The 14,885-nt window shown below is 37.4% G+C and overlaps 1 gene segment (V, D, J or C); it reads left to right on the top strand.

Annotated features, from left to right (window-relative positions):
- The window catches only part of LOC148120330 (Ig heavy chain V region 102-like), a 176,082-nt gene extending 161,425 nt beyond the window's left edge, over positions 1-14,657 (top strand). Inside the window, 1 exon segment of the V gene segment in view lies at positions 14,189-14,657. Within this exon segment, the coding sequence occupies positions 14,189-14,517 (329 nt within the window).
- The last annotated feature ends 228 nt before the right edge of the window (positions 14,658-14,885 follow it).

Here is a 14,885-nt window from a genome sequence, read left to right as displayed (position 1 = left end):
CCCTTCCTCCTTTACATGCATCCCATTCCCCCAAGCTCTCCCCATCCTCCCCTTTTCACTTCTCTCTCCCCATCTCCCCTTATCTCCACCCCACCCCCACCCCCAATCTCTCAATTTTTGCCTGGCAATCTTGTCTCCTTCTAATATACAGGAGTATAACTATATGTTTTTCTTTGGGGTCATCTTCTTATTTAGCTTCTCAACAATCACGAATTATAGGCTCAAAGTACTTAATTTATGGCTAGAATCCACTTATGAGTGAGTACATACCATATTCATCTTTTTGGATCTGGGTTACCTCAGTCAGGATAGTGTTTTCTATTTCCTTCCATTTGCATGCAAATTTCAAGATGTCATTGTTTTTTACCAGTGAGTAATGCTCTAGTGCATATATATTCCACACTTTCTTTATCCATTCTTTCATTGAGGGGCACCTAGGCTTTTCCCAGGTTCTGGCTATTACAGGCAATGCTGCTATGAACATAGTTGAACAAATGCTTTTGTAGTATGATAGGGCATCTCTTGGGTATATTCCCAAGAGTGGTATTGCTGGATCCTGCAGTAGGTTGATCCCGAATTGCGTGAGAAACTGCCACACTGATTTCCAAAGTGGTTGCACAAGTTTGTATTCCCACCACCAATGGATGAGTGTTCCCCTTACTCCACATCCTCTCCAGCAAATGCTGTCATTGGTGTTTTTGATTTTAGCTATTCTGACAGGTGTAAGATGGTATCTCAAAGTGGTTTTGATTTGCATTTCCCTGATTGCTAAGGAGGTTGAACATGACCTTACATGTCTTTTGGCCATTTGATCTTCTTCTGTTGAGATTTCTCAGTTCAGTGTTCCATTTTTTAATTGGGTTAATTAGCATTTTAATGTCTAGTTTCTTGAGTTCTTTATATATTTTGGATATCAGACCTTTGTCTGTTGCACGGTTGATGAAGTTATTCTCCAAATAAGTAGGTTGCCTTTTTGTCTTAATGACAGTGTCCTTTGCTTTACAGAAGCTTCTCAGTTTCAGAAGGTCCCATTTATTCGTTGTTGCTCTTATTGTCAGTGCTACAGGTGTTCTACATAGGAAGTGGTCTCCTGTACCCATGTGCTGTAGACTACTTTCCACGTTCTCTTCTATCAGGTTCAGTGTGGTCAGATTAATATTGAGGTCTGTAATCCATTTGGACTTGAGTTTTGTGCATGGTGATAGATACGGATCTATTTTCATTCTTCAACAGGTTGACATCAAGTTTTGTCAGCACTATTTGTTAAAGATTCTTTCTTTCTTCCTTTGTATACTTTGAAAAAAAATAAATGAAAAAAACTAATATTTCAAAAAAACATCATTAGAATGTCTCTTTACTAAACAGTCACTAATTAGGTTCCTCTAGGAGTCAGTCTCTCCAGGAACAAATAAGATGCTATGTGACTCATATGGAGAGTATCATGCTAAGATTGTCTTGTAGCAAATGTGAGTCCCTTTGGCCAAACATATGTTAGAAGTTGTTCATTCTGAGGTAAGTTAATATTTGCTCCTTGAACTCATTTCCCTTTTGATCTGCCTGCTCTTATATAGAGAAAAACCTTAACACCATAGATGATTTTACATTACTTCCAAATAATTTCTTTTTTTAATTTTGAAATATTTATTAGGAAGTTTTATAAATATGTGTAAAGGATTTTGGTTACTTTCACTCTCATTCTTCTTTCTCATCATTTCCTTTTTTGTTGCACATCATTATCTTCCTTTATATGTGACCAATTGCATTTATGTTGACTGAATGGGGGAAGTAGATATCCTGAAGGTGCTACCAGATGGTATATGATTGAAGAAATGACAGCACATTTCGCAACATCCATTTTGTCAATAGTCATTTAGGAAGGAGTGAAGCCTTGGATACTCTGCCACTGTCCATGATGAACCTGTGAGGTTCTCAATCTGCGGGAGTCATACATAGAACCATAGCTACTTCTTGAATAAATAGCTACTTTATGTATAAGAAACATCTCTGATGCGCATATATTCTCATTCTTTTATCATACTTTCTATCCCCTATTCTCCAGTGCACTCTGAGACATAGATGAGTTGATATAGCTGTTACATAAGGGTCAAACCCTCCAATATAATACATCCTCAGCAGTTATAGATTTCTTTATTTTAATTACAGATTTCTTTATTAATCTAATGCAATAAGAAACTTCATTTTGAATGCTGAGCACAATGCTAGCGTCTGTACAAACTCTCAACAATGGTAGCCAAGATATGTGAATATAGTTTTCAGTGTTTTGAATAGTGTTTTTTTATTTTGTTATTTTTGAGTAGTTGAATCAAATTCATGTTCTTATGTATGTGATGTTAATCAGGAATGTGCATAAAGAGTATTTTCAAATATCTTTTAAAATAATTTTAAACACTAAATTATAGAGATAAAAGTAAATATGTTGAAATAAAATTAAGGAATGTAGACACAAATATACAGCCATAGCATTCATAATAGAGGTCATTTCTGTCACCACCGATGGAACTGCAGGACAATTTAATATGCAGAAAAAGGAAATCCCCTCTTATAATTTGTTCACTAAATATCTACTCAACACCAGCAGTTAGAGAATGAAAAAGAGAAGGAGGAGCCATTATAAAAGGACTGAGTCTGACAGCATAGACAAAGTTAAAGAAACTGGGTCCTAAGACTGGAAGGGGTCATTGTAGACTCACTGATCCCTACAAAGTAAGTGGCAGTAGCAGTAGAACAGGAAGTTGATCATTGAGATTTCAACAGACCCTGGTTTCCATTCACAATTTTATTACACTCAGAGCTTATGGTGTAGTTGACATTACCCATTTGTTAACCCAACAAAAACCACATTGCATTCCTATTGTCTCTATATACGCATGAAGCACTTATCAGCATAGATTAAGATTATGTGGGCCTCACAACCCTGAAAAACGTTTTGGGAAAAAGTATCCCAAGACTTCTCAGTTGATATCATAGATTTCCATAGTCTTGCTGATCATTGGTGTTGTCATGGACAGCAGTCTCCAATATTCTGTGCCAGTGTCTTATTGGACCATGATAATCTCAATGGACCTTCTCACATCACAATAACTTGTTGAAACTAAGGAGATTCAGGTCTCCCTAGAACCTCTGAAGGGTAATTCACATTAATGCATGTGATGAACTGATTCTCAGTGGGATGGAAGACCTCTGAGTGCACAAAGACCAGGATGGAGCAAAAAATGCATTTCCTTATACAGATTTGAGGCTCATATTTCACCACGTTGCTGCCTAAAACAAAATTTTCTTTCTGTTCTGTCTCAAACAGGATCAATTTTTGATCTTTGATCTAAGATAACCTCCCTCATGAATATATAACTTACAGAATTTCTAGTTGTAAATAAGAGAGTTTCTGGTTGTATATAAACAGATCTCCATAAGCTCTACAGCAGCATATTTTTACAATTCTGTCCTTAGTCCCTGAGCACACATGTTTTCAACATGATCTTGCGCTGGATCATGATTGGCCTGGTGGCAGCAGCTACAGATAAGTGAATCTTTAATTTTAGGCCTGAGGACGGGAATGTGGGTGAAGTGACAGTGACAGCCACTGCTTCCACTCCACTGGAGTCTAATCTCAGTCTCATCTGCAGAAGTCTGTGTCTGAATTGAGGGGTTCTAGAACTTCAGTAAAGGTGTCCTGTAAGATTTTTGACTCATGCCTTCCCCAATATGAGTGGGGTGAGGCAGATGCTAGCATTTTGGCTTGAATGGATTAAAATCATACTCCCAACCATTGGTAGAATATACTATAAGCAAAAACATTGAGGACAGAGAAACAGTCTATGCATACACCATATTCAACAGAGCCTGCATGGATCTCAACATACTGACACCTGTGGACTCTGTTATCTATTACTGTGCAAGACACAGAGTCACAGAATACATCTGAGGCATGTCAGAAACTTTGAAGGAGCAAGGAGCTTCTTTGCTACTGAGAGGAGAGAGAAGAGTAACATGAGGACTTGCTCAAAAGAGCGGATAATGGTTGAGGAAAGTAATAACAGGACTAAGAATGAATTCTATTGCATATTAATTTTCCTAGTGACACTTCATTCAAGATATAGAGAAGAGAAAGCTTAATCTTAATAAAATTGATACATATCCCCATGTTGATATTAATATCAGCTCAGGTTACTACCATAACTGGGCAAATATCTTGGAGTAGAAGTGTTTGATCGCCTAATACATCAAAGTCTAAATCTCAGGAGATGTCCAAAATTATTTTTCAGTTACTAATAAAAAGGATTTCATCATTCCGATTTTTATTCATGGTATCAGGAAGGTAGGTTCAGAGATTAACCGCTGGTCACATGTTCCACACTCATAGTCTTCCCAAGTCCCAATACCCTGCCTTGTACTCATAGCATATTGCATTTCATTGAACCTCAGAGCCACAACAACCTGCTCTACAGTTTGGGGATACATACTCGGTTTGAATGAATATCTAAGCAAGGAGAAGCATAGAGACACATGGCACTTGTGATCTCTGGGGCTTGTCATTGAGAAGGGTAGCTGAGAACAGTGACCTGTTCTGCATGTTCTTCCATCACAAAGTTTCTCCCCATGAGAAATCTGAATGCTGTGAATAGATGTTATCAAACTAATAATACTTTTTGACATATGTGTATATTCTTCTCCACTTCTAAGTTAGAACCTTGCAACTGTGTGCTGAAATAAAATTCTGCTATACTCATTGATTGGTGTCTTCTCCAATTATTCTGAGAGAGGAATCATCCATCAAAATATGGAAACAGAAGCAGACACACTAAGAATTCCACAGTAGAGGTGGAGAAATGATAGTAGGAGCCAGTAGGCCAAGGACACAACAGGACAACTCAGAGAATCAACTACCCTTGTATCATAGGGATTCACAGAGCCTGAACTGACAACCAGACAGCCTGCAAAGGAATGGGCTTGGTCCGCTGATTATATGATAGAATTGGGTAACATGGTCCTCTTGTGTTATTCCTAACAGTGGGAACAGGGGATGTATAAAACTCTTTTACTGGCTTTGGGGCCCTACTTGTCATACTTTGTCTCCTTGCCCAGTCAACGTACATGGGTGGTAATTCATCTCACTCTAACTTGATTCAACACATTTTACTGATACTCATGGGAGAACTGTCCTTTCCTCAACAGAAATAGAGGAGGAGTGGAACAGAAGGATTGTGTGGGAAGGGAGCTGGAAGAGAGAAAAAAGCAGGAAACTGTGGCCAGATTGTAAAATTAGCACATTTATATAAAAATTGAAAATAAGAAATAATGCATAAAATACCAATGAGTTTCCAAACACACTATTTCTTTTCTCCAATGGTGACATGGGGATTGATCAATATGTAGAAAAATTTTGAACATTCTAATTCAGAAGTGAATAGATTCTGCAAACACAATGAATATAGCAACCACCATGGCTGCAAGCCTTTTACTGAAGGTTCAACTACATAGCTGTTTTACAGTTCTGCTGCAAGGGCCATATCATCTTATAGTGCATGCAAGAAACATCAGGCTTTTGAGCTGATAATGAGTTTTGGGTCCATAGGAATAAATTGGTGAGTGGCAGAGACATGTCATTACTCCTTAGGACTTTGCATGACCCCAGAGTACATATATACATTTTTTGTGTGTTTTCCTTCTGTGATGACAGTTGCTTTTCAAAGAACACTAACCCTCTGAGATTTCAGAACAGATTCAACTTTCAGTGAAGAAATGAGGGTTACTTCTTACTTGTTGAATCTTGGAATTTTATCATGCCCCCTTTTCAACTCTTGCGCCTCACATACTCAAAGCATATAATATCCTGTTTGACTTAAGTCTCTTGTCAATAGATAGGAATTATCCATGTCCTATAATTGACTCTATGTTTCCTTAGAACCACAGAGATTCATATGCATTTCATTAAATTTATCCATATGCCAATCAGTGTACCAAGTGTTTCTCATGAGTATTCTCATATGATTGCACATTGGTGGCCTGTAATTGCTTTATATGCTTTTCAGTGATCTAATTGTGCCATCAAGTGTCCCATCCATAAGAAGTATTGGGTCCACATTTAATAAAACATCATAGACATTCTCTTTGATTTGTACAGTCCAGGTGTTCTATCAATAGTAATTCCAGATACTGATTTATGATGTTCCATGGGAGGGGAATGTAGACGTTATCTCTAACTTCCTCCACAGGCAAATTACCTAGTAGACATTCCAGACAGCTGCAGAAACATATCTAAATTGGTTCTTTTTTCAGCTGAGATACCTGACCACTGAGAAAACTATGATGTTTCAATCTGTGAGTGAGAAAGAGTGAGAAGGTATGATCCAGGTTTCAGATGCAAACCTATTTGCAAAGGGACTCAGCAATAGTGCAAGTCATGCTCAGACCCTTCAGTCGTTGTAGTGAAAACAACAGCACACAAAGTGTATTCATTTAAACACTGCCTGGCCCACTGTCTCCAGCTGGACTGGGAGTGATGAAGCATGTGATCAAACTGGACACTTTGAATGCGGCTAGCGATGAAGACTGACTGAGAAGCCAAGGACAAGGGCACTGGGTTGTTATTCTACTGCATGGAATGACTTTGTGGGAGCCTGGTTTGTTTGGATGCTCACTTTTGTGGACCTGGATGCAGAGGGGAGGAACTTGGACTTACCATGGGGCTGGGAACCCTGACTGCTCTTGGGACTGGAGAGCAAGGGAGAGGTGGGAAGGGGGAGGGGAGCGGGAGGGAGGAGGAGGTGGAAATTTTTGATAAATAAATTAATGAATTAAAAAATCCATACAAATGCAAATTATTCATATCTATATCTTATCCCCCTTTAAATGTAAAAGAACATTAAAAACAATATCTGGGAATATGGATGTAGTTATTTCTCTTCAAACTTCTTCCTGTTGTATAGGGGCACTTTTAATCAGGTCTTTCATGTTTGGCATCCTTTGTAGTGAAAATAACAACACACAAACTGTATTCATTTAAACACTGCCTGGCCCATTGTCTCCAGCCCCATTTTGGCTAGCTCTTACATATTGATTCAACCCATTTCTAATAACCTGTATGTCACCACGAGGTTGTTGCTTACCGGTTCTCTTTATTAACCAATGAAAGTAACACATAGAAAGACACACCTACATCAAGTCGTGAAGATGCATCAAATATAAAAACAATAACACAAGGAACTACTGTGCGTTTAAGGGTAATTAAACCAGGCCTCAGACAGATTTTAATTGGGAAATAATCCACAAGGAAAAGGTGGATGAGAATGTTAGAAATGAATGTGTTCATGTATTTTGGAAAAGTCTCACATAATTCCAGAGACATTGCATCAGAATAGCATATGCTGAAATACTCAATTGATTTACCTTAGGAGCAGACTCTTATGCCATCTCTCAAAAATTTTAGGGCCCAGAATTTTGTGAATATATTTCATTACATGAGGCAGATGTCTCTGTGAGGCCATATGGATTAAGCAGGCAAAGACCCCTGTACATTGTCACAAAAGATATTAGTCAGCATTCCACCAAACTAGACTATGAGGTGAAGACTTGTGGACACCACTCTGACAAGAACAGAAGAAGAAATGCCAGCTTAAGTCCCTTCAGCATCCTGAACTGTACAGATAACTGTTCCTTCATAATTAGATGTGGCCCTGAGGGTGCTGCCAATGAACTGAAAGACCCAGTGACATCATACCAATTATGGTCAGTTATAGAATAGAAACCATGCAACTTACTGGTTCAAGCTGATTTTCTCCTGCAATATTAGGCACAAATGATTCATGGTCTAGAAATTAGACAAAACCCACATGAGTAGCTTGGATTTTTGTATCACGAATTTTTGTCTTAATATTTGTAGTTACACTGCAGAAATTAAAACAGAGATACTGACAAAATACTGTGTAGTGTTCTTGGATTTTCTCATTCCTGGAAGCACCTTCCAAATTCATCCATCCTTGTGAAAGCATTCAACTCCTGTAAAGCTTTACTAACACATTCTCTGTCTAAGAATAAGAAGATCTTGAATTTGGAGGAGCAGACAGAGAGAGAGAAAACTGTCTTAAGAGATATACTCTGTACCCATGAGGATCCTTGTTAAAGAAATCTACTCTTTCATTCTCTAAAATATTTACAGTAAATATATTGGGTTGAATTTCAAATTGACCTGACTTTTATCTCCTGAATGTGAAAGTGTTTTTATTGAGTTTTACCTGGTCTATGAGTGTCACAGTTGTTACTTCTCTTTCTTTTGACTCCTATGTCTGAGTTTCTCAGGAATTCATATATGAACACCTGGGGGAACACAGCTGAACTCAAGATCCACTGAGCTTCTCTGAGGTCAGGTGCTCTCCCCCAGTTGTAACAAGATGAAAGCTGCAAAGACCCAGGTCTGTCCTTATTTTGTGTATTACATGCAGGAACAGCTAGAACTGGATTCACCCTAGCAGAGCCTGGCATTGAGAGAGACATTGACAATCACATAGGCATAATTTAAAATTCATCTCTCAAATATCCAGTCAGCATCACCTAAGAACCAGAGCCATATCTCCCTGCAGCTGAGCTCTGTGAGCACTGAAGTTGCAAGGATGCTTGTGCTCATGGCAGACAAGGCCACTTCTGTGTTAGCCTTGACGAACCAACCTGCAGGGGATCTCAGAACCAGAAGGGGGCACAATGGTACCAAGAATCCCAAGTAAAAAGATAAGAATTAAGTGGAGGTTACTCTGAATTTTCTGTGGTGTTTTTACTAAAAATCTACTAGCTGATCTGCACCTGCTGTGACTCACATGCGATGATTCCATGCTCAAGAACAGTAAAAATTATTTAATAAATTTTCAGAGGTTTAAATTTTTCTTGCTTATTTTGCTCAGTTTTCATTTACTATTTATATATATTTAAATAAATATTAATGCAATATATTATAATTACTGATTTTCATCTTCTAAATTTTTCTAGATACTTCCTTCTTCCCTTCCATCCAGATCTTTCTCTCTATAGAAAGCAAACACATAAACAAAAAAGTTTAAAAATAGGATTAAAACAAGCAAAAATTCAAAGAATATGGAAACACACACATAAACACACAGAGAAAGAGATACGGATAGAGAGAGTGAAAAAGAGACTGAAAGAGAGAGACAAAGAGAGGGAGAGAGAGAGAGAGAGAGAGAGAGAGAGAGAGAGAGAGAAACCAAAACTAAAATAGACTAAATCAAACCAAAAAAATATAAGCAATTTGACAGTGAAACCATAGTACTATGCAAAAACATATTAGATGAAAAGAAATGCAGTATAAATTGATATGCTAGAAAATATCTACAAACGTACAATTGAGGTCATTTTGTGTTGGCCATCTACTCCTGGGCATGGATTCACCCTTAAGTGTGGTTAATATACCCAATGACACTCAATTACACTAAACTAGTGCTTCCTTCACAAGCAAAAATTGCTGAAACTTCTTGCCTTGGGTTGAGAGCTTGTGTCTCTGTCTCCCTCTCTCTCTCATCACTGGAAACACATTCGGATCAAATCTTTGCAGCAATTGTACATACTTTCATAATCTCTGTAGGTTCATGTATGCCTTAGTCATGTTATGTCTCTAAGATATTTTCCTTGGGACACTTAATCTGCTCTGGCTCCTTCAATCTATTGAGTTTTTAATTGTTTCTAGTTTAACTATTGAGTTATTGGGGTCAACTAGGGACAATTTCAATACCTCATACTGATTTTTAACTGTCGGGCCTCTCTGACTATTAACTCATAGAGAGTTATTCTAATTTGGCATTGAGATAATAAATTAATAACTCATGTTTTTGGAAAGCAACACTATTCACCCAGGAAGGACCTGTGTTGAAAGGCTCACAGGTTAAAATGTAATTCAAAGTTCATCCTGTACTTTCTTCTCAGGTTTCTGCAATAACCCAGATAACAATAGATCATGATGAGAACAGACCACTGATATAGCGCTAACAGCTAAACTTCCAGTCTTCTCTAGATATGACAAGGTTCGTCTACAGCTTTTTTTAAAATTGATTAGTTTTTATGCAAATGCTCTCATCATGTTATTATCGTAACAACAAAAATATTGTCAACAAAGGAAAACTGCAAATTTGGAACAAGGCAATTATTTACTGTTTATTATTTTAACGTGTTCTGGTATTGAATCAACAAAGGTAATTTATGTTTCTCTTTATTCCATAGTACACTTATCTTTACTGTAAGCAATCTAACTTCATTTTGTCAAGTAACACACACACCATGTCGTCTACATCTTTATTTTTTACTTCTGCTGCAATATCCTGTATTTACACACAGCTTTCTTATCTCCCCTAATTTTGGTTTGCCTTACACCAATTCCTGATTTCTCAATCGCCAAGTGCCACTTCATGCTTGAGACTTTCTTTCTACAGTGTCCTCCTCTGGTTTCCATTTGTCCCTGTTTTTTTATACTTCTCCATTAATACCTCAGACCCTAATGATACATTTCTAATCATTGGGCTTCTAAAAATTAAACACACAAAACAAATATTCAAATCCTGGATTCACATAGATGAGAGAACATGAAGCATTTGTATTCATGGACATGGATGACCTCATTCAGCATATTCATTCCAGTTTCAAACACTTACTTATATAGTTTATGATTTTTGTTTTACTACTGAGTAATATCCCATTGTTTATGTGCCCCAGCTTTCATTGTCTATTTGTTCTTTGATGGAAATCTAGGTTAATTCCATTTCCCATCTTTTGTGAAAAGAGTAGCAATAAATATTGTTGTGCAAGTTTCTTTACAGTATGATCTAGAGTCTCTTGAGTATATGCTTGAAGGGATAAATCTAGAGCATAGAATAATTTTATTTAGTATTTTTGATGAAATTTCCAAAGTCAGAACACTAGTGTATACTGTCAACAACAGTGCATGAGGATCACCCTTTCTCCACCACCAAGTGTGCATTTGTTATTATTTATTTTCTTGTTCATAGTCATTCTAACTGAGGTAAAAATAGAATGTTAAAGTTGTTAGGAACTGCATTTTAGTGTGAGATAAGGACTGTATCACTGTATGCCCTAGAGAAATCAACCAGAAATTGAATAGAAAATTCTCTCTTCAGCTACCTTTCCTAACATGGGAAGGCGTTATTCAGTCTGCATTGGGAGAAAGGACATCAATAATCATATAAAGTACCAAAACTTATAATCTTAGATAACAGCCTTCCTAGAAGATATACCCACTAGTGCCTGAGAGATATGTGATGATCAACTTTATTCTAATTATATTCTTTGAGTAATTCATTGTAAATATTCATCCTAGGTAAACATGTTCAAAAGGCTGTGACTTGGGGTAACATAGGCCAAGTTTCATTTTTAATAGTCATGTTGTCAAATTGTAATATAAATATTCATTTTTACAACCAATAGATTAGTCCTGCTCTCAGCCATGATCACAAGAACTTCTGTGTGCAGTTGGTAATAATTAATGTAAACATTCAGACCTGGTCAAAGTACTAAGAAGGGAAGACTGAGTACTCATCCTCAGATGAGCCATCTGTGTCCACTTTGCACCCAAAACTCAGGGGCCTTCGTTAAAAAGATGGGATCAAATTTAAGAACCAGAATATGGGGTGGGTAGCCATGAAATGTTGTATTCAGGACCTGACATAGGTACTATACATATGAACTCTTAGCATCTCCAGGTACCAGGTAATGATCTTAGCAGACCAAGCAAGTCATCATCACAGCATGAGAGTCTGTGAAGTAACTGAGTAATAAAGATGTCAACTTGCAAGCTTAGCAATATGTTTTGAATTGCTTTGTGTCTTCTTGGTAGAAATGGGAATTGAATTTCATAAGCTGCCCTCCTGGGTTCTTACAGGCATCTTGGTTTATTTGTGCCTTGTTTTACTACTGTATACAATGGAAAAGCTTAAAAAATAATTAAAAATGGCCAGTTCAGGCTCTATGTCTCCCATTACTAGGAATCTTTGATAGTATTAGCTTCATAGACTGCATAGATTTTCCATGGTACCAGTTTTCCTAAATAGAATACCTTCTGTAACCACACAAGGTCTAAAGTGGAGGTGTTAGGACTCCAAGCAAGCCACAAAACCATAGACCTAGAGTTAAGTATTCTTGTCTGGAGAGTGTTCTGTCACTGGAACCTAGAAGAATCTTCATAATTAATACCAAGGAGACTGCATCCAGCAACTGATAGGAGCAAACACAACGTCTTAGAGCCAAAGATTAGGTGGAATTCATAATGTCCTACTAAGGAGTGGGAGCAAGGATTGTAAAAACCAGAGGGCCAATAGACACCATGAGATCACTTTGCACATAACCAACTAATGAAGACTCATATGGGTTCATGGAAATCAGAGATCCTGTAGGGCTGCCTTAGCCATCATATCTGTTATGGCTGAATAGCTTGACGTGATTGGGGATTACTAATGCTGGAAACGGAGTCTGTCTGATTCTTTACCCTACCTGTTGGACACTTTTCTTCCTACTGGGTTGATTCATCCAGGCTGATGGTATGGTATTTGCCTGGTTTTATTTTAGCATGGTATGCCATATTTTATGGACATTTCTGGAAAAGCTTCAATTTTCTGGGGCAAAGACAGAGCAGGATGCATCGGGGGGAGAGCAGAAGTATTGGTGAGAGAGAAGAGTAAGGAGAAACTTTGATTAGGATGTACTTTATGAGAAAAGAGTTAAAAATTTAAAGAAATATTGCAACATTATGGGAAGGGATTCTTCTTTGGTCAACACCAAGCTTTGGATCTATTAGTTACTGGATAACTGATGAAAAAAGTATAATAACTTTTGGGAAGGTCTCTAGAGGCTCCTTCATCACCTTCTTTACTATGGAATGATACACCTATGTGTATGTAGATAGCACAGTTTGGACTTAACTGTGCTATTATGAAACAAACGAGATTATTTTTTGGAAGGTACCAAAGAAGTCAGAGGAACATATTTGGGGATAGACATGATCACAATATAATTTATACATGAATAAAAATTTTACAGTTTAAGCACAATTATTTTTTAAAATGAAAATAACAACTTTACATATGTTTAGAATTTTCATACCAGTACATTTTACACTGTGCATATTTCCCCTGTAACTCCTACCACTCATTTTCCTGGTATTCCTGCTTTTGCAATATTCTGCTAGAGAGTTTCATTTCTAAATTGCTAGTTACTTGCATAAGTAGTTCTGTGTACTTATTTAATATAGAAAAATCTACTTAGAATTTCATATTGTATCTGTATTTCAAACATAATTTTAATTAATGCACTTATCTCGAGTTACACTGATTTTCCTAAAGGTGATATAAGTTCTTTATTCTTTTAGATGACCAATTCCTGTTTGTCATGTGTACAGCCATGCCTTCTTGGTGCAATCTTCTGCTGAAAGACATGAAGTTTATTTCCATAAGTTGTGATAGATAGTGTTGCATTAAACATTAATGTACAAATATTTCTGAGGTATGTTTCTTTACGTCATTTCAGTCAGTTTTTGTATGAATCCTTCTGGTATGCATATATATATATATATATATATATATATATATATATATATATATAAAATCAGACTATAATTTCTCAAAAACTAGAATGATTTGAAATTTGCAGTCTACACCATTATCATCACAACCACCATCTCTAAATCAATATGACAACCTTGTCACAAAGTGGAGAATCTGCCTCAGGCCACAAATATATTGAGAGGTTAAGTCCTGTTCTTACACCCACAGCACCTGAAGAGCTGAGAGAATCGTATGAGATGCATTTTTCAGACAGCATTAGGACTTGAACTTTCACATCCTGTTGCTTGACTCAATTGTCCTCCACCACCTTCTCAAAGAGGACTAGGTGCTTATTTAAGAAGTCCTCTGTTTTTAAATATGCAAAGCATCTGAGTCTTTTATGGTAAATACAGGAATGTCCACACCCGACAACAACATATGATCAGTGTCTTCTCCATAGTCACTGAGCACACAAGGCCCACACCATGGCATGGAGCTCTATCATTCTCTTTCTTGTGTCAGTAATGACAGGTAAGGGATTTCTAATTCCAAACCTGAGGAGAAGACAGGGACTGATGTGGAAAAGCCTCTGACAATCTACTCTGTCTTTTCCTTCACAGGTGTCCACTCCCAAGTACAGCTGCATCAGTCAGGTCCTGAACTGGGAAAACCTGGGACCTCAGTGAAGTTGTCTTGCAAGGCTTCAGGCTACACCTTCACTAGTTATGAAATTATCTGGGTGAAGCAGAGGCCTGGACAGGGCCTGGAGTTTATTGGAGCTATTGATCCTAGTAATGGTGATACTGGCTATGCACAGAAGTTCCAGGGCAAGGCCACACTGACTGCAGACACATCCTCCAGTACAGTCTACATGGAGTTCAGCAGCCTGACATCTGAAGACTCTGCGGTCTATTACTGTACAAGCCACAGTGTTGCAACCACATCCTGAGTGTGTCAGAAACCCCGCAGGAGCAGGAAGCTGCCCTGGGACTGACATGAGAGAGAAGATGAGCCTCAAGACATTCACAGAAACAGTCATTCTGAATGTTGTTTTGTCTCTTACTTTTTTGAAAGAACTTTTCAAAATTATATCTGTGAATGAAGGGATGTTGATTTAGTGTACACCATACCTTCACAATCTTTTCACCAATGATCACATTCATTGAAATGTTTCTCCATTAATAAAATAATAAAAAATGAAAACTTTGATTATGAAGTATGATAAAAAAATCCATCTCTGGATTCTAAGAGAATGGGACATTTTGAAAGTAGTGTTTAATAAACTGAAGTATTTGAGTAGTAAAGGCCAAACAATAA

Source organism: Myodes glareolus, chromosome 11 (assembly GCF_982192425.1).
Source record: "Myodes glareolus chromosome 11, mMyoGla1.1, whole genome shotgun sequence".
Lineage (NCBI taxonomy): Eukaryota > Metazoa > Chordata > Mammalia > Rodentia > Cricetidae > Myodes > Myodes glareolus.
The sequence above is the reverse complement of the archived record's forward strand: the minus strand, read 5'-3'. Positions and strand labels throughout refer to the sequence as shown.